We start from the raw sequence: 25,841 nt of genomic DNA, 5'->3' as shown, positions 1-25,841 counted from the left end.
GGTCAACAAGCCCCGGTTCTTTTGCTTAATAAGGATAGATAGATAGATAGATAGATAGATAGATAGATAGATAGATAGATCGATCAACTTTCAATGAATCAGAAAATAAGAGTTTTATTAAATAAAATCCAAAAACGCACAAGGTACTTTAACTTTGTTTTATTAAAAACTGCAAAAAATATATAAATTTCCACTTATCTGAACAGAGAGAAATTTTTAATGAGCATATGTACAGACAGGGCATACAAGGAAAAAAAATTATAAATACTCTTCCAACATAACTGAGAAATGACTGCAATGTTGTAAACAACCACTAAGAGTAGAGTGGTTGAAGTAACTGCTGTCATTTCTGAGATGCTTGAGCTCATCTGCCATCCAAGTCCTCATTTTTATTATAATTTTTGGTTTCTTTATGCTTTTCATGCTCAGATTGTTCCATCTTTAGCACCATAGTATTTAGGAAGAACTCCATAGTATGTAGCTGTAAACTGCATAATGCCCCCCTCCCCCCATTGTGTGCAAAAGCATCATCTGTTGAGCCGGAAGCAGCAATATTGACTGGGTTTTTGTTCGTGAAAAACGATTAATTATTGGTAAATAATTTTCTTTTGCTCTAAGAAATGAAAAAAAAAAATGCAAATGTAAAATTTTAACCTTTTAAATTTGTGTCCTTATTGGTATTTTCTGCATCACCACCAATTAATCAATTATTTACTGTTAAAGTTTAGACAAACTTTCACTAAATGAGACCCCCCCCCCCATTTTTTTCTTTTTTCTTTTAACATGTGGCAAACTCAGATACACCATCTGAATAGATTCAAAGAAAGGATTCAGCGTCTCGTTTAGCCTCAATTTCTGGGCTGAGAGTTAAACTCCTGGCAGATGTTGTGGATGATTTTAGGAACAAACTTGTAAAGGTTGTCAAACTCATCTACGAAGAAGGAGTGCTCCTTGTCGGGGTCGGTGGCGATGTATTCCAGCTCGTCCTGGGCCGCCCACGCAATGCCGATGGAGTACGCTATGACGCCTGGATCAGGAGAGGAAAGAAGAGGTTTTTGACTTCCGGATTGAAGCGTGTTGGGAAACAGTGGTTTGGACCAGTTCACCAAGCAACCACTAGGGGGCTTGTTATGCAAGAAAGTGAATCCCCATTCACTACAATGAAACTTGAAATTGCACAGAGCAGGTTTTGACCTTACTGAGCATGCTCCAACAACACTTGAAAACGGGCTACATGAAATCAATTCTTGCTCTGCTACCTTTTTTTTCCAGCACGCTCTTAAAAATCTTCACTTTTTTTTTTCTGTAGTTCAAGTTTTACGCCTCATTAAAAGTAGGTGGAGTCTACTGGCTCCAAATGTTGGATTGATAGGTTGCCATAGAAACGTCGACTCAGACTGATTTGGGCTAATCACCACTGACTGATGTCGTCTGGTTGCAACGTGGAGCCAGTTTTATGGGTTCAAAATGGTGACTGAATTGACTTCCTTCACTTGGAGCCAAAAGTAAACCATTTTCTCTGGATGATGTCACATTAACTCGGTCCAGTTCTTATATACAGTCATTGGTCCTGACCAAAATACCAAATCAAACTCAAAAAGTCAATACTACTAGTTTTAAATAATAAACATTATTTTGTTGGTTTGTTAATAAAACTTTAAAAATGAAAAGAACTTTCCCCACTTCCAATGAATTCCTCATTTCCTACCTTGGCGATGAACGGCGAGCGCCGGAGCTCTCACGTCGTCGTAGGAACGCCCGTCCGTAATAACAATCATGATCTTGCGTTTGTTAGGTTTGGATTTGCTGAAGAGTTTTTCCGCAGCGTAGGTGATGGCAGCGCCGGTGCTGGTCCCACCACTCCAGTAGTTGATGCGTTTGATGGCGTTCAGCAGCTCGGCCTTGTGGTTGTACTGGCCGAAGGCGAACTCCAGCCTCTGCTCGTAGGTGTACTGCACGGCTCCCACGCGGGTGTCCGTGTCCGAGATCTCGAACTCCCGTGTGACGTTGGCCACAAACTCCAGCACCGTTCGGAAGTTGCCCGTTCCCACGCTGCTGGAGCCATCGATGACAAAAGCGATGTCGTTGGCGTTCAGGCAAGTCTTGCTGCACACCAGCCGGTCTGTGTCGCACACTCGCTTCACCAGGGGCTGCACCGCCTTCCTCAGGGCAAACCAGCTGTTCACGGGCAGGGAGAAGAAGTTGTTTGTGCGACACACAGCCTGTTGGGTCAAAAACACGCCATCACATCACTGCATTGACATGTTAAAGTCCCACCCCGATCAGCTTTTCATCTATTCTCAAAGCGTTTCCAGTGGTCTTGATGGAAATTCCCCTCTGGGTCATGGGCAGGAGTTCTGTCTACACAACCCCAACCTAGCGTTACCGGAGCATCAAAAATGGCGAGCAATATTGGAGCTATCTAGACGTACAGGTATAAGGCAGATTCCAGCTCAGAGGAGAAAAACAAAGACAAACGTGGATCTATTTGTCTGCAAGTGGATGCATCATAATGGAGCAGAGCAGGGAGCTTATGGCTTGCCGTAGTAGCTTCAACATCACACCTACAAGCTTTTCCAACCGCAGTTTTTGTCTGCTCTTGATTCACAGCGATTGGATTAAAGGAATACTCGGAAATGCAATTTTAATCTAAATTTTCATTATATACGTCCTCCATTATCAGAAAAATACCATAAGAACATGTTAAAAAGAAGCCCGTTTTTATTGGTGGGGGTCCTAAAGCACCGACAAACCTGAATGACATGAACACACACCTTGTCAACAAAATTGTCCTCGACCAGGTTTTGCCTCTCGCTCTCGTCGGGGCCTTCGATGGTGACGAAGAAGATGTTGATCCCGGACTCCCGGGCGAGCCGAGACGCCTCCTCCACCTTGTCTGTGGGCCAACCGTCCACCAGCACCACGGCAACGTTGGGCGCTCCTCCCCGGTTTCCGTTAGCGTCACTGAAGTACTGCTTGTTGATGTAGGAGAGAGCCCTTCCTGTCGGGACACCAGGGGGCGACAGGAACCCAGTTTAACTACGTCCATCCACAGCGAGGACTGGGATCTGAAGGACACAACTGTCTAGATAAAAACAACAAAACCCTGGTTCTGGGACTGTGCTGCAGGTGGTCCGAACAATGACAGCAGAGGCTCTGGAAGACTACACAGCTTTTTACAGAGCTGCATGATTAGAGAGCAGTTAAGGCCGAACGCTATTTGGATCAGGATGCAAAATTTAGCAGGTCATAAAGAGGCTTGTGGCGGTGTGTGCATGCTGACGCACCAGCAAACCGGCCCTTATGTGTCTGAAAGCCAACGCCACAAGCTGGTAAAAGCAACAACCTTTTGGTCACAGAGCAGAAAAACACGGCTCCCAAGAGGCAGGACTGTAATTTAGTCTCGCGGCAATTTTAGATTTAATTCCATCCCTGCTCGTGAAAACGCGTCTGGGTAGCGAGCAATGCGATAACTGCACCCTTTTGCGCTTTCACACTTGTGTTTCTGGGCATCTGCTGGAGCTGGCAGCAGGGGGTCGCTCACCCACATGGGAGAGGCCTCCCTTCTGGACGATCTTTTCCACGGCGGCCTTCACTTCTCTGGAGCTGGAGTAAGTCCTCAGGCTGATCTCCGTTACCGGCTCGTCTCTTCAGACCAAAGACAAAGCTTGTTGCAGTTTTACCACCTCAAACGGGTGAAAAGCAGGATCAGGATGGATGTGTTACCCGTATTGGATGATGCCCATCATGGGTCCAGCGACGCCCACGTTGATGACCTGTGCCACCTCTGCCAGGAAGTCCTTCTGGATCTTAAAGCGCCGCTTTCCGATGCTCCAGCTACCATCCATCAGAAAGGCCAGGTCCACCTTACAATCTGCACACAGTGACGTTTCTGCTGGGCTCATGCTTTCACACGCCATGATTACATCATTCTCTCTTTTCATAGAAGACTGTTGCATAGAAATCTTCCAGTCTGAGGATTCACAAGTGTTTTTCTCCACAAAGTTGTTGACAGATTTAGATGTTTAAGTTCTTTAAATGTTCAAAAAGAACTTTATATGCAAATGATGAATCTGCTTGGTTCTATCCAGGGTTTAGTCACGTCCATCTTCAGGCCAGAGTCAGGTTTAAAGGGAAAAATTAACTTTTTTGTCACCATTTTGAAAACAAAAAAAGGTAACCTGCTGAAAATTTACCCCAAAAAACAATTTCTCTAAACTTTTATTAGAAATTTTAACCACTAAAGCTATTTTAAGCCGAGCATTCTGGGTATCCATCTCAAATCCATTCGGTTTTCATATAACCCTTGTGCTATCTTAGATGACCCCCCCCCTTCCATTGACGTGTTCCCCCTACCATGACAAAGGTGGATAAAGGTGGAAAGATTTCATGTAATCCATGGACACCAGTGAAGATCACAAATCATTGAAGAAAAAGGTTCAGAGCACTGTCTAGTGGGTCTAGATGACCCAACTCCCAATGGTAAAGTGCCTAGGATAGCACAAGGGTTAAACACAGACTTCTAGGTATGAAAAGTTCTGCGTCTCTCAGGAACTCCACAGGTTTTGACTCACAGTCCATCAAATCAGTGGTTTCGACACTTTAATGAACTTTTCCGATGTGCTGACACAAACGTAGCGGGACGTACTTGGATCTCCCTGGGAGACGACCTCTGGCGCTCTGGGCACAGGTTCTCTTTCTCTGATGCTAAAACCTGAGAGGAAAAGCACAAAAAAAAACCCCATCACATCCTGAAATTAAGGCAATAAAAACAAAACTGGAGAAAGACATACGACCATGAAACCTGAAAATACCAGATTATAACATCCATTAAATTCTCTGAGCCCTTTAATAAATCATAATAATTAAAGCTTTGCTTATTGTAAAAGAAAAGCATTCTTTGATTAGCTTTATGTGAAAAAAATAAAGTTTTCAAAATGATGCTGATGAGCTGCATATTGAAGCATAAAACAATACGACAGAATGTATTTCCAACTTTTCATGGTTTTTATGCAGTCATATAAAAAATACATTTTGGGAAAATTTGTACAGTTTTCTCACTTTCCAGCATCAAAAAAATCAAAAGAAGAAACTCTCCTGTTGTAGAAACGGCGTTCTTCTGCTGCGTTTGTCCACGTTTTAGTCATCCCAAATGTTTGGCCGTGGCTTTGTGCTTTAGGAAACCATACTCTGTGACTTTTCCCCAAACTCCCTTCAATTACAGGCTGAGCAGAAACCCAACTCTCCCTTTGGTTTTGGACGGCACCCACACTCAGAGATTTACCGACTGGTTTCGGAGCAGCAGAGCGAGCGGCGGCTCCATCCTTACCTGCGTCGTAAAGGTTTGCTTCTGGCTTCCAGGCGTCCGCCGCCTCCACTGCATCAACAAAAAACATACGAGCCGTGTCACACACTTATACCTGTACATACACCATTGCTTTATCATGATACCGCCTTGGTAACCAAGGTAACGGCTGCTTACCTTTAGTATGGGCTGTGTCCAGGGGCATTTTTCCATCTACGTCAGTAGATCGGGGAGCTAAAAGCAAATCGAGCAAAAAGCAGTGAGAACCAGCTGTAATACGAGCAACAAAAACACAATCCATCCGGATATTTTTGTGCCTCGGCGCTGAGTTGACTGTTTTGTACGAGACATGGCTCTTTTAGTGCGTTTTCAGAGGGCTGTGTAGCCCAGAATATTTTCCTTCTGAGTGAACGGGGACTACGCCTGAAGCAGGTAAACACAGCTGATCTGGAACTACTGACATATTTATTTCCACATACCCAACCCACTCACATGACCTGAAAAGGTGTTAGTGCCCAGTAAATAGAGATAGAGGAACACTTACCGTATGGTCCATACGGTAAGCTATAAAACCAGCGCTCATATTCTGAGAAATCAGGCCTGCGATCCCGAGCTAAAGAAGGATTTTGGGAAACCTGTTAGTGGGGAGGGAACTTCAGGTGGAAAAGCAGACATTTCCATGGTTGAGATTGGTCACCAATCCTCAGCAACCGATCCCAGATCAGTGAAAACAACAGCTTTTTAGGCAGAATTATCACCATACATCACATTATCTACCATGCAGCATATGTCTGCTCCTCCTCTATGGTTCTAGAAGACTCTCATATGGCAGGTAGACGGTCCTGGAGGACAGCTACCTCCCCATGGAGTCAACAGAATGTCCAGCAGATATCCAGGTTTCTCATTTATACCAACATGCTGTGTTTCCACATGCAGAATGCAGACGTTCTCATTGGCTGCAGTGAAGGGAATCGGCGCATTTGCTTACCTGTGATCTCAGGTGTGTCTGTCTCACTCCATGCGTATCCTGAGTCTGGAACTGAATAGCTAATATCTGAATATGCAGCAGAGAATATTGTGCTGTGAAATCACATTTAAAGTTTACAGTACAGATGAATCTACTAAATATTTTAATTTACAGGATTTTGTTAATACATTTAATGATTTATTTTCTCTATAGGCCACCAGATTAGTCTGGAAAAATTCACAAAAATGACCACAAAAGTTGTGTTTAAAATAATAAGAAAGAAGCTGTTAGTTAATTACATTTGTTTTTTTGGTAATGAAATAGTTTTTAACAAACTACTACATTAAAAAACTTTAATAAACAAATAAATAAAAGTTTCATTAATTATTATAACAGATTTCTGTTCCAACAAACAATTATCAGTTTAAATGAAACAAAAGTGAACTCTGAGTGACAAACAATAACTGTGACGGAAAAGGACTTTTGTGTCATTAAAATACAAAAATTAAAGAAAAATCAGTTCATGAATTTAAAAAAAGTCACTGTTGCATCCTCTGCATTTAAGTTCAGAATAACAAAAACAAGCTTAAAGATTTTCTTTAAATATGCCTTAACAATCAACCAACTTTGACAAATGCAGATGCAACACATCCACTCCGTTTTTTCAGCAGACTCCTGGCCACTTTCAGCACTTCCTGATTTAAACAGCTCTGAGGCAAATTCAGCTTCACAAAAAGTCATTCTCTGTAAAATGTTACAAAAAAAGGCTACATTTCTGCCGGGAAAACCAACTCCACAGACGCACTTATGAATGTCCTCAGGTTAACGGAAACCAAACGGGCCGCTTAGCTTGGCTTTCCTGACATCAGGATTCCAGAGAGTTCCAGAGAGACAAAGTCATTCAAGGTTGAGGAAAATGGTAAATGATTAATGGTGTATATTTAGACGTGCATCTACTTTGCTTTAAGGCCTAAAGCGCTTTACATGCACATTCCCCCGTGCACACACTGATGGCAGTGCGGCTTGCTTACAATGCCACAACGGCAAAAACCAGAAGCAATGTGGGGTTCAGTGTCATCGACACACAGATGGGAACCAAACCTGCGATCTTTCAAACTAAGGTCAGCCACTCTATATCTGTATCCCGGCCACCCAATGAGTGAGTCATCATTAGAAAATATACAAACTTGTATTTGAATGTTTAGACTTTTGTAAACCAAATAGTTTAGCTAGAGATTTGGCCTAACGGGTCACAATCGGCCAGGAGTCTGCTGAAAAAATGGTAACAAACTGTTCATTCAAAAAACGGTCTGGGTGTAAAAAGAGCTCCCTGTGGGGATAAACACCTCAAACCTAAGACAAACCCAGTTTGGTTGCTTTGTTAACTTTACAAACTACAACAAGAAGTGTGCCTGCAGAAGGCCTGTATGTATTTCTGAGATGGGGAGGAATGTGGGAGGGGCTAAAGGGAGCAGTTTACAATATAAATGAGCTTTTCGAATTTACTCAAATTGGCGATATTATAAAATGATATCAAATTTAAACTATAAAGGCTTAAAACAGCATTCATTGACATCCTGAGCTACCGAGTAGTCGTCACTTTGTTTCCCACTTCCCAAGCAACCACTAGTCAGCCAAATAACGTGAAAACCCAGATCATATCGGCACTCGCCATTGGCCGGTGCCATCTCTCATACCTGCTGGTCGCCGGACTCCAGGAAACCAATCGTGACGAGGAAAAGAAGAGGGGGGCCAGTCCCTTCGGGAAAAAGCTGTGCGGGGAAACATTAGAAAGCTGCGTTCAAGACAAGCAGGCGGCGCATACTTGTGACCTCCACTAAAACGACCACATTATTAGTGGAGGGCGCACAAGATGTTCAGCCAGACGCTGAGCATACAGCAGTCATTCAGACGGCTGCAGCCTGGGCCACTGAGGCCTGATTCAGGGACAGGTAGCCCCTGTTTCTTGCTGCCCTGGAAGCAGAAACGAGCTGGAAACACGCCTCTTTTTGGCAAATGTTTAGCTTCAATCAAATGAAAAGAGAATGACAGAGATTTGACTGACAGGTGTGAACAGATGAGCTGCGTGACACACGACAAAACACTCTTCTCTGCTGCAGACGGGCAACCTTATTCAAACACAGCGCCGGAGCTTCCAGGTTCCCATCCGCTGATGGAGAGCGGCCTTTGTTCTTTAAGGGGGCTCCACTGAAGCATGGGGGTATTTTTCTAAGCCTGCTGTCAAAGTAAGAGGGGAGACCCTGCTGGCCAAAGGTTCACCGCTTCCTGACGGAGACGCTCACATTGTTGTGTTTCCGATGAAATCTACATTTCTCCATTTACCTATGTGTGCCTTTTTCATGTAAAAAAAAGAACAATTGTAGCCCTTTTAAATGCAAATGGGTCACAAATCAACACGCAGAGGTGCTGCTCACCTTCACCTCTGACCTTTGACCTCCTCCTGAACAAACCGCCTAAAGGAATCAATGGATTTTCTTTCAAAAAACTGTTATTCATTAATCTGAAAACCTGCTTCCTGCATCGACCAGCATTCCAGCAGCAAAGAGTTTGTCAAATAAATGATGTTTTAGAAATCAAATCCTCCCAATATGCCGCCATTCAGACAGAGGACGTCTTGTCTGCTCTTAGATGATCCATGGTGGTGCATTCCACAGACGAAAAAACAGAAACGCATTCCTAGGCGAGCCACACCTCGCCCGCTTTTCAGGAGCTTTTCCTTCTGGAGACCGGACCCAGTTCCTGCAGCTTCGCGGCCTGGGTCACGCGCCTCTGTTGGGGCTCGCTTGGCCCGCTTTCATCTCTGTGCGCCACTTTTGAAAGGACGGAACGAAACCAGACCACATGGTACCTGTGATAAGCTGTCATTACTGTACTGACAGAGCGCGCTTCTCATCAGGGACTTACCTAAGAGGGAGGCGTAACAGAGAAACCGTCCCCGTGGTTATCAGCGTTCTGGCTGCTCGCGCTCCTCATTACCTGCTTGTGTTGCAGCAGAGGATGCACCTGACTGACCACCCGTGTGCTTGGGAACTTCCCTTACCAGCGTCGTAAAAGCCGAGAACCAGGCAGTAGGAAAGAGCAGAGAAGACTCCCCGTTTTTCCACAAATGCAGCCGTTTTCCTTTGAGGAAAGCCATTTTTTCCCTCCACAGCATCATATCAGCAACAGGCGTCATGCTGGACTCTTTCGCCTCATTTCATCCGCTAAAATGAAAATGCGACTTCGTCCTCATCATGACAGAAAACAGCAATTATCCTGAGAGGAATGTGAGATGCTGGATGGGGCGGATTAGCGCTGACCCCGAGAGGCTGAATGGCATCATCATCATCATCAGGGTCACAGGTCCTGCCCTTGACCCGCATTCCTGTGTGTGAGGCTGCAGGTGAGGCTGACCTGGTCCGACTGGAGAGGAAGGCGGCCTCCTGATGGCAGATCCTGCCTCTGGTCTGCGCAGACCTGGAGCAAAGATTAGACCTGTCTTCATCTGCTTTCACAAAGGAAAACACTCTTTCCAGCCTTTTTTCATGCGTGAGGATCACCTCCATGGAACAATCTCAAAAATGTTCTGAAATTTAATGAATTACTCAAATTCTGACTCTAACGTCAAACATTTTCCTTTAGTGAGAAGAAACTGCAAAGTAAATCCTCTTTTTTATTGTTCTTACTTTAAAAATAAAGGTGTTTGATGTGGAAAAGGATCTTTTATACTCCGGTAACGGCCGTTAAAAAGAGGGAGGAAACGGCTAAACACTCAAAATAAATCATCATATTTAGTCTCTTTAGATTTGTTTGTTTGCGTTTTCTTCTTTGAAGACTTTCTAAGCAGGAGTAAAACGTTTAAGCATTTGGAAATACGTAACTTTATAGAGGACAGGAGCACCGCAGAGATTCATCTATCTGCAAACTCGTTCCAACGTGTTGATAAATGACAGATTTTGTCTTGTGGGCAGAATGTTGTGATGGAAGCAGAATGAAGTTTGGATCACTGCAGAAAAATGCAGATTTCTCTTTTTCCTTAAAAGACCCACTACAAGCTGTCACCCAACGGGGACGGGAAGGGGGGCGGGCTGCTCTGCGCTAACGGAGGCAAATTTCTAATTAACTCCTGCCGCTCTGCAGAAACTATGTCCTAGAAAAATGACACAGGCTTTTAGATTTTGGCTAAAAAACAACAGCATATTCAGAATTAACAGACCGCTGGGAACACTTTGAAAAAAGATGAAGAGACGATCGGAGTGGAACTTTAAAACCAACGCAAACTCTACTTTCTAGATGTTCTAGAGCAGAAGCCTCCAGAAGCCTCCAAATCAAACCCGGAAGTTTCTGTTCTGCAAACATGGACGCTTCTAGTCAGCGCTCCGTTTCTCTGAATCACTTTGCCTTCAGCTATGAACAACTGATGGAGAGTTTTCAAAGGGAACGAATATCCATTGGTTCTCCCTCTTAGCTGTGGACTTCCTCCTGTTTTTGGATGAAGGTTTTTTCTTTAATTAGAAATATTGAGGAGGTTACAGAGAGAAAATCTATACAGCATTGATGATGATGAAGGAAGATTTGGACATGGACAACACATGATTGGAATTAAGCAAGCGGCAGTTTCTGAGCAAAGAGGCAGAAGGCTTCAGAAAAGCAGCAAAGGAAGGAATGAACGTCAGATTGATCCACGTTATCCTCCTGATTACCCACAATGCAAAGGTTTCCTCTGCAGATGACACTTACAAACCGCAGTATCTCCCAACCATGGAAGACTACTGAATGAACTCCTTTTGGGATCTACAGAGGTCATTGTGATCTTTCCAGTGATACCAAATGTGAAGGGGTGGGGCTCTGGAGATGACCGTTTTTGGAGCATTTGTAAAGATTCTGACTGGCCAAAATAGTTTTTCCCTGGTAATCAGGAGGATAAGTCAAATCCAGACTAAGCCGATTTTTTTTAAAACCTTACCTGCACTGGCACGCTGAGGGAATCTGTTGGGGTAGGAGGTTCCTCTGAACACTTTGAAGACACGCCAACATTCGGTCACACTTGAACTTCTGTTTGACTCATTAAATTTCCTCCATCAGGTCAGGGTTCACACACATACCTTGGCTGGGGCTCTTTCCCTGGCCACTGGGAGACTGCCCTACACCAATAACACAAGTGTGGGGCAAATTCAGGCCAAATGGGAAAGGCGAAACGGGAACAGTTCAAGAAAAAGGGGAATCATTGATTTTGAAACATTTTTCTGGAGCATACGCAGACTATTTTGGACAAATGAAAAGAAAAATCCCAATAATTTGCTCACAAACTCAACTACGTTACGTTAGAGAATGTTTTTTTCCAGTTGTGCCACCAGAAGATTTAAAAACACTCTGAGCTAAAATTCAAAAAACATTTACTGTAACTTACTCTGTTTTGGGCAAAAAAAACCACAATTAAAGTCAAATGTGAATAATTTTCAAACCAACTGTCTTTTTACCCAAAATTAGCAAAAGAAATACTATCAAAACACATTTATGGTGAAAAAAAATTGTTAAAGCCGCCGGCAGGCGCTGCCTGTCCTCGACACCCCATTTTGACCCGCCCCCGTGGCTGAGCGACTGCTGCCCCACCGATTAGAGCTACACATACACAAAATTCATGAAGACAAATCCTTTTCTCAAAATGTTGCCTTTTCTGTTCTTCTAATCTCCATAGCAACCATTTTATTTTTTGGTCTCCTGGGGATGACGAACAGTTCTATATCATTCTTGGAAGAATCAGCAAAAGTACATTTTTGGATTTCCTTGGCAACAAAGGTTTTTTTTGTTAAACAGACCCACAATCTTAATATGTTCATATCAAATGCTATATTATTTCGTTCAGTTTGAGCCAGGGATTCATGTATTAAATGTTCACCATATTCAGGTAGAAATTGACGCGAGCAACTGGGGAACGTCAATTTTGCGAGTTAATGCTATTCAAAATCTATAAAATGTATTTCCAACATTTTTTCCTAATTAGTTTCCCAATGATGCCCGGGGAGCTACGAGTAGATGAACTGAAAACTCTTGGAGTAGTTTGAAGTTGTTTAAGGTACTAAAGGTTTTTTTTTTTAAAGGGTTAACAAAACTTTGGTTGCGGTTGTAGACCTAACCTAGTCGTGTTTGTGAAATTTTGTGGAGATCGCTTGAACAAATGTTTTCGTTTGTGAGAAAATCACCAAGGTTGTGTCCAAATTCCTTCCCTACTTACTACTTAGTGCACTATATAGTGCGTTCGCCATTTTCCAGTGCTGTCCGAATCTACTCTTCCAAAATCCAGTGCAGTAGAAATTTCCCAGAAGTCTCTGCAAGAAATCAGTGTGCATTGATGCTCTCTAGATTGAGAATCCAGACCACAATGCATTGCGTTTAAACAATTTTTGCAAAAAACATTTTTTAAATTTATTTTTTTATTAGACCATTAACATTTTTATCCTGCTCATATGGATTCGATTTTAACTTTGTGAAACTGATGATGTCATATTCGCCATTTAAAATACAAAAAAGGGCACTACTATATAATGTTTTAGTAGTTAAGTATTAGGAATTCAGACATAGCCCAAATCTAACACTTTGCCACAACATGTGTGTGTTTGGTTGTGTTAGTGGATTTGGAAACAGTCTTTTGGATCCCCAAAACAGATTCATTTTTTTGATGGTTTCTCCCATTGTGATGTCATCCTTTCTTTGGTTGGGGAGGGGGGGTGAGCTTTCAGGCGAATTCCAACTAAACATGGACAGTTCTGAAACCAGTTTCACTCTGCTGTATTTTATTCTTGTGGCACAAAAAAGCTTTCCCTATTTTATTTTGTGGAAGATGCGAAAAGACAGAAAAATCTTTTAGGCAAATAAATGCCAACAATGCCGAAAAAGTTTAAGTGTTCTGATTAAAACGTTTTAAAAATAGTTTTCTTTTTTCAACTATCATCTCAGCAAAGCACAGCAGTGGTCCCTTTTCTTTGACTTACTTGAGCTGGTGGAAGCCACATGGGCGAGGTAAGGGTGGCTGCTGCCTAGACAGAAAAATGACAAATGGAGTGCCAGAATAGAAAGAAGCAGCTAATGTAACAGAAGATGAGTGGTGGTCGTTTGGACGAGCGCCCACCTCATTTACAGACATACCTTCAGATCTGCAGCTGCGTTTTCATCTCATCGGGGATGAAAAACGGGCTCGTCTACCGTTTAATCACTCAGGAAACTACGAGTGTAGCGCGTTAACTCCGTCAGGGAGCGACTGTAATTTCCCATAATTGCAGTTGTAACTGCTTGTAATGACTCGCCGCTCTCATTAATCCTCCGTTTGTCGGAGAGGAAAGTTTGTTTTGTAGTTTTTAAACAAACCTGGTTGTGTTTAGGTTAAAAGGCGGCCTGCTGGCGGCAGACCTCTGCTTCTGCATTCACCTGTGTCCCTGATTTTGTGGGCAGCTGCTCGGGCTTTGGTGGTCGGCGGCGATGGAGGGGTGGTGGTGGTGGTGGTGGTGGTGGGAGCTGGTGTGGTGGTGGTGGTGGTGGTTGGTGCAGGAGTTGTTGTGGTGCTTTCAGCTGTGGTTGTCGTGGGCATCACCGTGGTAACCTCCTTTTGACCTGAGAGCAAATAAGTGATGAAGGCGGTAATTCAGAAGGAGGATGAAGAGGGAGGAAGAGCGCCTACAGTAACCTCTGTGTTGTCATGCATTCCTGGCATTCTTCGGCCGACTCCAACTCCTCGTTCAAACGGAGGGAGGTTCAGCGGAGCCAAACGCTGAGATATTTGCCCACAGGAACCTCTTTTCCCTGAGCAGTAGATAAACTACAGCCTTCTGCCTCAGCCCCAACTGCTCTTACAGGCGAATACGGGCAAAAAATGGTAAAACTTGTACGGAGCAAGCAGGTCACCCACACAAAATGTTAAAATCATAGACAATGGATGAACCCATAAAGTAAATATGATCATGCACATATATTTATACCATCCTAGTGAACGCTTAGATACATTTACCGTATGCACGACAATGGTACGTTCCAATTTCATGATGTCCCTTGAGATGGCCTTACGAGTTTAAAGGTGGAGGTGCCCAAATCCAGGCCTCGAAGGCTGGCCTCCTGCTAGTTCTCCATTAGCTCCGTCTTATCTGCAGCTGATTTCCTGGATCAGGTGTGTCTAGCCAATAAGGAGCCTCAATGGCAGGATGGTTGGAAAACATGTTGGACACCGGCACTCGAGGCCTGGATTTGGGCACCCCTGCTTTAAGGCAAACACAAGACACACCTGCGCTCCTCTGGGTCCGTGTGGCCAAGAAGATAGTTCAGCTCTGGCTGCACCTATTTGGAAAATGACGTGCGCATATTCTTTCTTAATGTCACTTCATTTAATTTGCTGAAGTGAATTCAACAATTTCTCCCGTTTCTGAGACTATCAGTTACTATCAGTACTGTTTTTTGTACCCCTCCCCCCCCACACACACACAATTTTGTCAAGCTCTTCACTCATGCAAAACCTAGCTTGCAGAAAAGGGGGAATCAAGGGCGGAGCTACTCAGCTCAGTGCCAACAGCCACGCCCATGTAGAGGAGGTTTTGGAAATGGAAGCTTCAGATAAACATGAAATATGGCTTTTTAAGACATTTAGGTTTTGGGATTTTGGTTAAAAACATCCTCATCATAATTAAAGCAACACTCGAAACGTTTTTATTTAAAAAAAAAAACTGTAATAGTTAGTGTTCAAAAGCTAAACCTGATATGTTTGGTTAGAAATGTAGTCAAAAAAACTACTCAAATATAGACTTGAAACCTGAAAATCTCGACTATGTCCAAATTCCCTTGCTGCTCCCTAAACTACCACAGAACCTTACAGTGTGGGACGTTTTTAATGACAAATATGACGTCACTGATTTCCTAAAGATTAAGAACGTTCCGTGTTTTTAATCGAATACAAAGAACATTTTAGAAAGACTGCAGCATTTATGAATCCACTGTGTTCTGATGACGAAAACTTGGGCGACTTATAAAAAATACAATAAAATGCATTGTGGTCAATGCATTGTGGTCTATACTGTATTCGCCAAACGCATCTTTGAACATTCGTCTTTCATAGAGACTTCTGGGAAATTCCTAGGGCACTGGATTGGGGAAACAAACTATATGGTGGACTAAGTTGAGAGTAGGGAAGGAATTCAACAATAGCCATGACGAGCATTTATTGACCATCGTGTCTTGACGTTAAGTCGTGGCAACTAGACCTAAAAATTTCCATCTTGAAACGTTTCGCTGAGAAATGATGGATGGATGAACGAGAACCGTCACCGACATGGACCATCCTTCTGCTCACCAGTTTTCACGTAGGTTGGTCTTGAAGGAACGTAGTCCAGAGTGGACGGGTAGACGACTCCTTTCTTCGGCTTCCCCACTAAAACAAAACAGATGGATCTTTTGGACGAGCGTTAGACACAAACCAAGGGTTTGTTTGTCTTTTGTCTTCGTCTTCAGTACCTGAGACAACAAAGGACTCCCTCCACTTCGGCAGGGACAGGGATCGAACCCCGTTGGAGTTGCTTCCTTTGTAGGCGTCTTGCCCGGCCATCTTTTTCACGATCACCTTTCCTCCAGAGTTTGTGATCACGCCGCTGTAGAAGCAATGTTTACTGATCTGATGAATCTCACACCGTTTGGATGAAGATCTTCACCTGGAACTCTGGTGCTCACCTGTGGATGGCCGCATTGCAGATGCTGGAGATGGAGGCGAACATTCCCGTCCCGTAGACTTTCTGCCGGGTTTCCTTACAGCGTGCAGGACATTTCACTATGAACTCTTGGAGATTGATCTTCCCTGCTCTGACGTCACACTCAACATCTGGAACAACTGTAGACAGCAGAAGAAAAAGGGTTAAGACTGTCAGGAGAGCGACCTTCAACACTTCAATACTTAAGGGAAAATTGCAAATTGAGTTGTGAAAAAGTTAAAAACGAGCAAGAATGAACTAAAAATGTCAGATGGGAAGATTTCCCATCGTTTTTGTTTGGGAATTGTTTTTAATTTGCAAACTTGTGTTTTATTGTGCTTTATTCTTAAATTTACATCTTTTTAAAATGTTAATGAGAGTGAAATCAGAAATTCAGCAAAAAAAACTTCTACTATTCATCATTCATCTTCTTCCGTTTGTTCCCTCTCAGGGTCACGGGGCTGCCGGAGCCTATCCCGGCCACTTATGGACAAAGGCAGGGGACACCCTGGACAGGTCGCCAGTCTGTCGCAGAGTCACAATCCAACACCCATTCACATTCACACCTATGGACAATTTAGAGTTGCCACTTTACCAATGAAGCATGTTTTTGGACAGTGGGAAGAAGCCGAAGAAAACCCACATGGGGAGAACATGCAAACTTCACACAGCTCCACCCACCTCTACTACCATCTTCAAATACGATCTCTCTTATTGTTCATGAAAGCCCATATCATAGCACTCCCACTTCTGTGCTTCCCTATCAGAACTATGTATTAAAAGGTTTATATCATACTTTTCTTTCAGAATAAACTATATTCTTATATACGATAATATGTTACCTTTGACACACAGAATGAAATACCGAAATTACCGTAAATTCTGGACTACAAAGCGCACCCGATTACAAGCCGCACCCACCCATTTTCACGTGTGTAACCACTTTTAAACATACACAAGCCGCGCCGGAGTAAAAGCCGCATGTATTAAGCAACGCCTGACAAACCACATCCTGACTCCCAGAGTAAGTGTGATTCATTACCACACTGTGGGAGGAGTCAGCCTTGCCTCAGGCTCATGAATTTGAGTATACCCACATCTGCCAAACAGCATGGAGCTCTATTCTGTTCACAAGTTCCTCAGTTATGGTTTTTTTATTTATTTTATTTTATTTTTAGTTTTTTTTACTTATTGACAATCTAGGTATCATACATGAAATTACAAACAGTAACCATATAATCAACATTACATCCCTCAGTTATGAGGAGAAATTTACATCCGCGATCCCCCATTTCCCATGAGTCTTAGGGGCTAAAGGTGGGGCCAACACCCGGCTCGCCACACTGTTGTACGTGTTTAAGAATGAGCAAGTAGCAGCAGTGCATGGAGGGGTGAAAAGGAACAGCTCTCCTTCCGCTTATGTCGCGGCAGCGTTATGGGAGTAACAGGGCTGGTTAAAAAAACACCAGTAAAATAAAGCAGCGGTGACTAAAAAGAGCGTGCCTCAGCGCGATACCAGCGCCTCAGCGCGATACCAGCACGGCGCGTGCGTCAGAAGTTTCCTTCCACAACAAACACTGTTGATCCGCGGACGCCTCTACGCTCGCCCCGCGCGCTCCCCTTCCTATCTTCTCCGACACATCTGGCCAGGCCGGCTCCAGGGAGGAGCAAATCGTTTCTGTGCAGAGCAATCGGACTTAATACTGTACGTTTTGTTGATGAGGGGCGGATGCGTTGTTACGTGTGGGAGCCATCAGACTGTCATCGGCCCCGCAGCTCTATGTGAACGAGCAGCAGGAGAACATCTCTCCAGCTCACACAGCGGCTGTTAGTTTTTCAATGCAAAATTCCGGTCAGTCCTTAGAAACCGTAAAAACGATCACGTGGATTTGTGTTTCCAGTCGTGTCCCGACAAAATAAAGGCTGATGTTATTCCCACATATTTACGTGCAGCCAGCCGAGTCACTTTGACTCTGGGGTAAATTCACTCCTGAGCATGCGCTGTTCTCTCCGTCACGCAGCTGACCAGCTTTTCCAAACCCGTTGGTGATGGTGGATTTTTTCACGCTGCTTTTAACGATTGTTTTTAACTTGAAAGCTGCATCATATTGTAGCGGCGATCACGTGCACGTTGGGTCTAATGGCACCAAAGGATTCTGGGATGCGGCCGGGCATGCGTGTTTCGTTTTGTTGAACCATGACTGAAGTGTCTAAGACCTGAAGTGAGGTCCATACTGTTTGGCTGTTTAGTGTGTTGAAAAACAAATGACTTGTGTATGGTGTTAGATAAAGAAATCAAACCATTCACTGAGTCAGAAAGTACGTACATGGCGGCCGCCAATTAAATTCATAAATTAGCCACGTCTCTGTATAAGCTGTAAGCTCAGGAAAAAAGTAGCGGCTTATAGTCCGGAAATTACGGTAGTTATTTTTGCTGCTCATTTTCCAACCCGGAAGTAAGACAACTCGATCTCTGAGGCTACGCCTTTCTCTCCCTGTGGAGAGACGCCAGCTATTTCATAACGTCAAACTAAAGCCAGCCTCGGCAGCGTGTCATTTCTCCCACGAAAACAAACAACATCCAAACTTTTAGGAAGATGGATGTGTACATTGTGTGTATAAAAGGGAAGCGTTTAGCCGATCACCGCTAGCTCCAAAGAGAAAGTGGGTGTGTCTTAGCCTGGGGCGGGATCAGAAGCGCAGACTCTTACTGGAAGGGGCTGTTTCTCACTTTGTGAGGTCACAGTGTGGGAACCCACTCGTTTATGTGGATTGGGATGGGCTGGTGCTCAGAGGGCAGGTTTTTAGAGGAATACTCAAATGCTTGAATGGATCCAAATACCACTTTGGGTTGTTTTTCATGAGAAATTAACAATTACAATACATTTAAAACTTTAAAAAGTTGATTTTGCATGATATAGACCCTTTTACTTTGGTGTTCTAGTACTTGTTGTTAATTAGAGTGTATTAAAGTCCTTTAGAAAAATCTTTTTTAACATAGGAATCATACTGACTGATTTATTAGTTTCCATAAAAAAATCAGCTTTTTTAAGACCAAAAATATGTATTCTTTATTGTAGAAATAAAACAAAATTTTGCCAGAATTTAAAAGTTATGAGAATACCATTTGTTATGAACTAATTGTTTAGTTTTCCAACATTTCCCCTTTCTTGGGTTTCTGTGCAGGCTGACTGTGGGAGTGAAGGATCAGTGGTTTTGTGTTGCAGCCATCGCTGCTGTTTGTGTGGCCTAAAACTCTCTGGTTCTAGTGTAGAAAGTAAACGCTGTTTCACTGGCTCGCAAAATGACTGGATGTTAGATGTTTATGTTTGTTCATGGACTTCAAGATGTTGAGGAAGTGACTGAAAAGGAAGCGTAAACAGTGATAACAGAAACCCAGATGACAGGCCTGACGATGCCCACCTTGCTTTGGTTTCTTGCTCTTTGATCCGTTGGGCTTCGCCCTGCATGCACAGAACGCCAGGAGCGCTGCGGGGAAACATCTGACATCACTTAATAGTCTGCAGACTGATGCTGTGAAAGCAAACTGATGTGGAACGTCTAATGAAACTGCACGCACATAGTGTAGATAATGTACAGGTCCACATAAAGACGGGCTGCTTTCTCACCAAAAACGATGACGGTGACGGGTAGTCTGGACATGACTGGTGGTTCCTTGGTTCAACGGCTCAGCCAGATGTCCTTGTGCAGCCTAGAGACACAAGAAGACCTTTTGAAGTCAAAGTTCTGGTGTCCACAGATGCAGATTTCAGACGGGAACCACACAAAGAACCGAGTTACTCCGTCACAAAGCCAACAAGAGCAGCTAAACATTTCCCTTTTTATTGTTACACATCAAAGATGGGCAGATCACATAAAGACTGTATTTTAGGCCATCAGAGACTCCACCTCAAACATCCACACTAAACTGTATGCAGGAGCCCTCCCACTAATATCCATCCAGCTCGACTTATTAGAGAGCACAGACAAAGATAATTTAAAGCGTAAGGGATGGGGAATTGTTTTCAGTCGAATGGTTTCTTTGTTTGAGGGAAGCGGCCACATCAAGCTGCAGGGTCCGTTATTTCAGGGAAGGGAAAACCTCGTGCATCTGTCCCTCAGATTCAGATTTAAAACAGACTGTAGGTGAAGATTGGCGGTTGTAGTTTACGCGTTTATAAAGCGATCACATGGCAGTGACCGAAGAACACCCCCCCCATCTTTGAGGGCAGCTATAAGGCCCTAAAGCTCAAGCTACCCCGGCTCCTGCTGCAGAACTGACATTTTTACGAGGCATTCCTGAATAAAATGAAATTGCCAGCAGCCGAACTTCCATGCAGGAGATTTCAAAAGAACTTCAGCAATAACTCTTAGATTTTATAGATTTTTTCAAATGCTTTTTTATTGCAAAAAAGCTAGAGTTCGTCTTTAAAAGCGTTTGAAAGGCCTTGAATGATCATTTCAGTTGTTTTTTCTTTCAAATAGAAACTAAGGTGACCCCAAAAGAAAAATCTCCTTTTATGTATTCAGACATAAAAGTCCTTTTTGCCTTTGGTGTGCCTTAAAACTATGTAATAAACCCTTCAGCTCAACAACACCTGATATATTACCCAATGCCAATTTTTTCTCTATCAAAGACAAAATATAGTGTGAAAAGGTTAAGTACACTTGATTTAATAGCTTGTAGAAGTAATAAGAAGTTACTGCCTTCAGCAGCACTAACTTGTTCAGATATTATGTCTGTTTTCAGTCCATGAAGCCGTTTTAGCTCATGGTTTCTGATAACATCCTTCTTCTGGTCAGAGGTTTGCTGGTTTTTGCTTGGGATCTGATCTGGAGATGTTTGGTGACAAATAGAACATTTTCTTTAGTTTTTGTTTATGGTGACTGAATGACTGCCAGGTTTCCAGGTGCAAAAAAGATCCCAGACCATTACACACCACCACTGTGCTTCATGCACATGTGTTCTAGGTTTTATTCGCGTTAAGAACGTTTCATATCCCCTATTGTAAGAGTAAAATTTGTCCAACACAATAGGCTTTCAGCTCTCATCTGTCTGCTCAGCTGTTGGACAGGACAACTTAAAGGAAAAACTCACATCTTCATCTTAACATTCGCGGTGCAACAAAAATGGCAGCTATATCGTAGCTGTCCAGCCGTACAGTTCTGATCCAGATTCTAGCTCAGACGAGGAAAACAAAGACGTTCATGGATGTGTGGGGGACAGGTCTCGGGTGGGGGACAGTTAAGAGTACCCGGCCTTCTTGGTGTCTCTCGATGGGGTACTTGAAAGTGCCCCAACGGGGGGAACTCCATTGTCCTCCTGGGGGACTTCATTTTCACGTGGGCAATGGCAGTGGCACCTGGAGAGGCATGATCGGTAGGAATGGCCTCTCTGATCTAAACCTGAATTGTGTTTTGTTGTTGGACTTCTATGATCGTCATAGTTTGTCCATAACGAACACCATGTTTGAGCTCAAGGGTGTCCATCTATACACGTGGCATCAGGTCACCCTTGCCAGGAGGTCAATGATCAACTTTGTACCGTACTTGTTTCAGCCGACCTTCGGCCTTGTTTCTTGGACACTCTGAAAAAGAGAAGGGCAGAGCTGTCCACCAGGCACTACCTGGTGGTTAGTCGGATTCGCTGGTGGGGAAGGAGGCCGGAAAGACTAGGGAGACCCAAACGCACTGTGAGGGTCTGCTGGGAACGTCTGGCTGAGCCCTCCGTTAGGGAAGTCTTTAATTCCCACATTCCGGGAGAACTTCAAACAGGAACTGAGAGAGGTTGGGAACATTGAGTCCGAGTGGACCATGTTCTCCACTTCCATTGTCTCAGCTGCAGCTCGGAGATGTAGTCGTAAGGTCTCTGGTGCCTGTCGCGGCGGTAACCCCCGAACCCGGTGGTGGACACTGGAAGTAAGGGATGCTGTCAAGCTCAAGAAAGAGTCCTACCAGGCCTAACTGGTGGGACTCTTTGGTAAAACTCTGCTGTAGAAAGAGTAATGGTAAGATTAAAAAAATCTTTACATTTCCTATTATCTGGTAACATTTTACCAAAGAAAATATGGAGCTCTGAGTACTATAGATTTATTTCTTTACTTAATTAATACTAATTTGTGGGGTTTTTGGCTCTGTAAACAAAAACTTCCAGCACGTTACCTGGAACTCTGAGGCCATAGCAAACATTTCCCATAACCTCGACGCGCATGAATTACACTGACCGCAAACATGGCATCTCATGTGAGGAATCATCATGAGGGCTTGGCGGTGGGAGGACTTTCCCCCGCTGCACCATTAGTGAGAATCTGACATGGTTTTTTCCACAGAGCTGTGCGTTAACAGGCAGAAGACTCATAAATGTGTCCTGGGGGGAAGAAAATAGACAGCGGGACAAGCTAGGACAGATATTTGTATCTACAGTATGAAGGATAACCTGACTCACACCTGTGGTAGTCCAAATTTTGGAATGGAAACACAGAATCATACCAACCAAAGTCTTATTTTGACAAATCTGTTACATGTTGCATCCAAAAAAAAATAAATGTTTGAAAAGTTTTACTAGTTGAAAGGTTTCAAAAACACATGATTAAAGGACAAGATATAAACGGGTCTGCCAGAACTCTAAGAATGCTTTCAGATGTGCTTTTGACCGTAATAAATGACAAACACAGAAGGAAAAGCAGCTCAGAAGATGCAGGGGGCGGTTCAGCGAGCGACGTGGCCCCGGATGAGGTCACATCACCTGTATTCTCAGGCCCACTGAACACATCCAACGTCTAATTTTAACTGGGTGGAGACTCAAAACAAACAAAGCTTAAAACATGCAAACAGCTACAACAAAGTGGAGAGAAAAACCCAAGAGTTCCCGTAGCCGAGCCTCGGTCACTGTGTGCAGGGAGCCAATCACATCAGCTCACACAGTTTAAGGGTTTAAAGCATAATTCAGCTCCACAGTGCGGATTTATATCTTCGGTGTTCTCCGTTTTTACTAGCCTTTTTGAATTGGTTACATAAATGTTCACCCTACTAAACAGTTCGGCATCAGACGTTTAGCATCCCACAGCTGCAGAGTTTAGAAAGTAAGGTGATAAAAAATGACAACTATACCATTTTAGCCACAATGAGCACCCGGAGGGGATGGAGGTGAAAAAGGTGAGCAGGATGGACAAAAATGGATCCTAAAAATACCCCTATTTAAAAAAAAAATTTATTTTCTCTCTTGCAAGATAGTAAATAGCAAAGTTTGAGAAAAGATGTCTTAAAGAATTCTTGCTGAGACAGTTTTTCTGATTTTTCTTTTCTAAATGTGAAGAATTTGTGGATTATTTCTACGTGTTTTTGCAGCGTGAACATCAATCATCTACTGATCCACGGCACAATAATTGTGTCTCTCTGCAAATGCATCAGCTTCCACAAGTTCTGCAGTCTGTCCCGAATCGTGACCTGCTGGTAAACCCCGGTGGCTGTCTGCAGTGGGACTGTATTTACGCTGCCAGGAAGTGTTTGAACCCACCGTTCACAGGTGTCAGAGTGCTGCTGCAGGTAACTGTGAAGCACAGAGACAATCCAACAAGTCTCTACTGTGTGAGGTAAGATGACGGTCAAATTTGTGCACAACTTTGTATGCACACCTTTCATCTTGACAGTTATCTTGCCCCATACTACTGGTCAATCCTCCTGCCTTTTGGGCTGCTGCTGCTGCTGCAGGACACTTTGTTTATGCAGCACAGCCTGAAATACTTTACTTCTTGGCGCTGGCTTCAGTGCAAGCCACAGCCTGCAGCTTGCTGCTGGAAATCTTGAATGGAGACCACCTGCGCCTAATCAGTTTTCTTCCAAACATTCAGGAAACCAGAGAGGGAACACAAAGATATGTCAGGCAGAACTTAAAAGGCTGGAAAATCTCCTCTCTCGTGCCCTGTCACTGTGAGGCCCTTTCAAAATAAAGGCTTTGGAACGTAAATTGATCATTTGATCCAAATAATCCTGACATTTTGATTTTAGTCTTAGAGTTACTTCAGGTGTGCAGCAGGAGTGTTGCATCGTCGTCATCCAGAATGTCAAAGATGAAATCAGGAGAAATCTGAAGCATTAAACTTTTGTTTTGACTAAATAAATTCCTAATTTGCACGCGCCACGCAGATGCAAAAACGTCCCTCCTCACTTTAGGAGCTCCCTCCGGGCTCCTTCCCTAAACTTCCCCCAAAAACCAGGAAAGCTCCCTCACCTGAGAGGGTCCAGTAATCCCGCGCGCTTTGGTTAAAAGGTAGCCCCGTCCGCGCGCATGCAGCGCCTCTTCTCTGGAGCGGTCTGGAGCGCGTGCGCAGCCTCCTGTTCCACCTGGAGGTTTAGTCTTGGTTGATCGCAGTGCTCATTAAAGCTGGAGGACGGGACGGGGCCACAGTTCCCCCAGCTTGCCCGTCCCACTTCAGGTTCCAAGGTTTTAGCTCAGACAGAGAGGGATCAGCGGGGTCATCCGGAGGGGACGCACACTCTGTTTTCCAGATTTTCCTCGCACTTTTAAGTTAAATGATTTATTTTCTGTAACGCATCAAAGAAAGCTGCACTTCTGTTCATGGACTTACAGAAGTGACTCCTCAGCCCTTTTCCAGAGCAACCACTCCTCCTCCTCCTCCTCCTCCAACACATCAACCAATCCAGCGCATCCTGGAGACAAACTAAACTCGGGGTTTTCTGGAAGCTGCTGCGCCCCAGCAGCCCCCAGAGCACACACAGCTCTGTGTCAGACTCCATTACTCTGAGCTGAGCAGCTTTATGAACATTAGCACACAATGCCACTGTAAGGGGTCTGCTCTGCGTTTGGGCCGGGAGGTTTTAAGTGCTGCTTGAAAAGAGCCCATTGTGCTTGAGATTAGTGTTTTGGAGCTATAAAAAAAACAACCTCCAGGACTCTGACGCTTTTGTGTTTTAAATGAAAACCTCACAAATGTAGTGGATGCACGCCAGCCAAGGCTTCAGGAGAAGAAGAATGATGCAGCTAAAATCCAAACACAAGACTGATTCTTTTATTTGCTTATTTGTGTTTATCAAATTGCTTTAATACACAAAACAACTATGGGGGATCAGCTGTGCACACACTTTTCAGCATGCAAGCTTCTCAAATAACCATATATATATATATATACTGTAGAGAGAGAGAGAGACCTTTTCCAAAAATTTAGAATATTGTGGAAAAGTGAATTTATTTCAATATTTCCATTCCAAAAATTAAACTTTCATATAATACAGATTCAGGGCCAACAGTTTAATTGATTTCAAGTATTTATTTGTTTATTTTTACAGAAATTGGGGTTCTAGCTCATAAAATCCCAGAAAACTGTGGAGAAATCTGCCCAAAATTTGCAGGACAAAAATGTTTTTCTCTGAGTTTCACCAACAAAACATTTAAACTCAAATCGCCTGCACTGGTTCTCCAGATGTCATTGAATTGGTTCAATTTGGTTCAATATGGGGAAGACGTCCGACTTGATAATTGTCCAGAAGACCGTCATTGATCCACTCCGTAATCTGGGTAAGCCACAGACATTCCTAGCGGGAATGAACCTCAACGCTGTGTGCCATCCGCCATAAAACTCCACCAGAAGAAGCAGAAAAGGTTCCTAGCGAAGGAGGCTGGCTGTGTCCAAACAGAAGGTCTCATGGAAGGAGAAGATGCAGCAGCACAAGAGAAGAGCGTGGGCTTCAGCAGATCATCAAAAGGACAAGATTCAAGAACCTGCAGACCTCCAGAAAGACGGGAATGAGGTGGAGGAACAGCTTCAAAACCACATTCAGACGCATTCGGGAGACGGGCTACAACTGTCAGGTAAATATATTTATATTT

The 25,841-nt window shown here is 43.6% G+C and overlaps 1 protein-coding gene across 4 annotated transcripts; it reads right to left on the bottom strand.

The window, feature by feature from the left end:
• Positions 1-143: 143 nt before the first annotated feature.
• vit (vitrin) lies at positions 144-24,595 on the bottom strand. Of its 4 annotated transcripts, XM_011484705.3 has the most exons (22): positions 24,225-24,595; positions 19,624-19,706; positions 19,418-19,483; positions 15,978-16,134; positions 15,765-15,898; positions 15,604-15,681; positions 13,698-13,880; positions 13,265-13,309; positions 11,378-11,416; positions 11,239-11,289; positions 9,687-9,749; positions 7,970-8,044; positions 6,294-6,359; positions 5,850-5,918; positions 5,483-5,539; positions 5,330-5,377; positions 4,649-4,714; positions 3,727-3,874; positions 3,545-3,648; positions 2,775-3,001; positions 1,709-2,222; positions 144-1,027 (listed from the first exon to the last, which is right to left on the bottom strand). In XM_011484705.3, the coding sequence occupies exons 2-22, from the start codon at positions 19,655-19,657 to the stop codon at positions 849-851; spliced, it is 2,403 nt and encodes an 800-aa protein (XP_011483007.1). In that variant the 5' UTR covers positions 19,658-19,706; positions 24,225-24,595; the 3' UTR covers positions 144-848. The 4 variants fall into 4 exon arrangements, with proteins under 4 accessions (XP_011483007.1, XP_011483009.1, XP_020565409.1 ...); XM_011484707.3 differs by lacking the exon at positions 5,850-5,918; XM_020709750.2 differs by lacking the exon at positions 9,687-9,749.
• Positions 24,596-25,841: the final 1,246 nt, after the last annotated feature.

The sequence above is a fragment of the Oryzias latipes genome, chromosome 15 (assembly GCF_002234675.1).
Source record: "Oryzias latipes chromosome 15, ASM223467v1".
Classification (NCBI taxonomy): domain Eukaryota; kingdom Metazoa; phylum Chordata; class Actinopteri; order Beloniformes; family Adrianichthyidae; genus Oryzias; species Oryzias latipes.
This window is presented reverse-complemented; position numbering and strand designations above follow the sequence as displayed.

Coding starts and splice junctions, on each gene's coding strand:
- vit (XM_011484705.3), bottom strand. CDS start 19,657: ATGTCCAGACTACCCGTCACCGTCATCGTTTTTG. Junction 15,682..15,764: donor GGAGTCCTTTGTTGTCTCAG/GTACTGAAGACG, acceptor GTTTTGTTTTAG/TGGGGAAGCCGAAGAAAGGA. Junction 13,310..13,697: donor CCACAAAATCAGGGACACAG/GTGAATGCAGAA, acceptor TTTTCTGTCTAG/GCAGCAGCCACCCTTACCTC.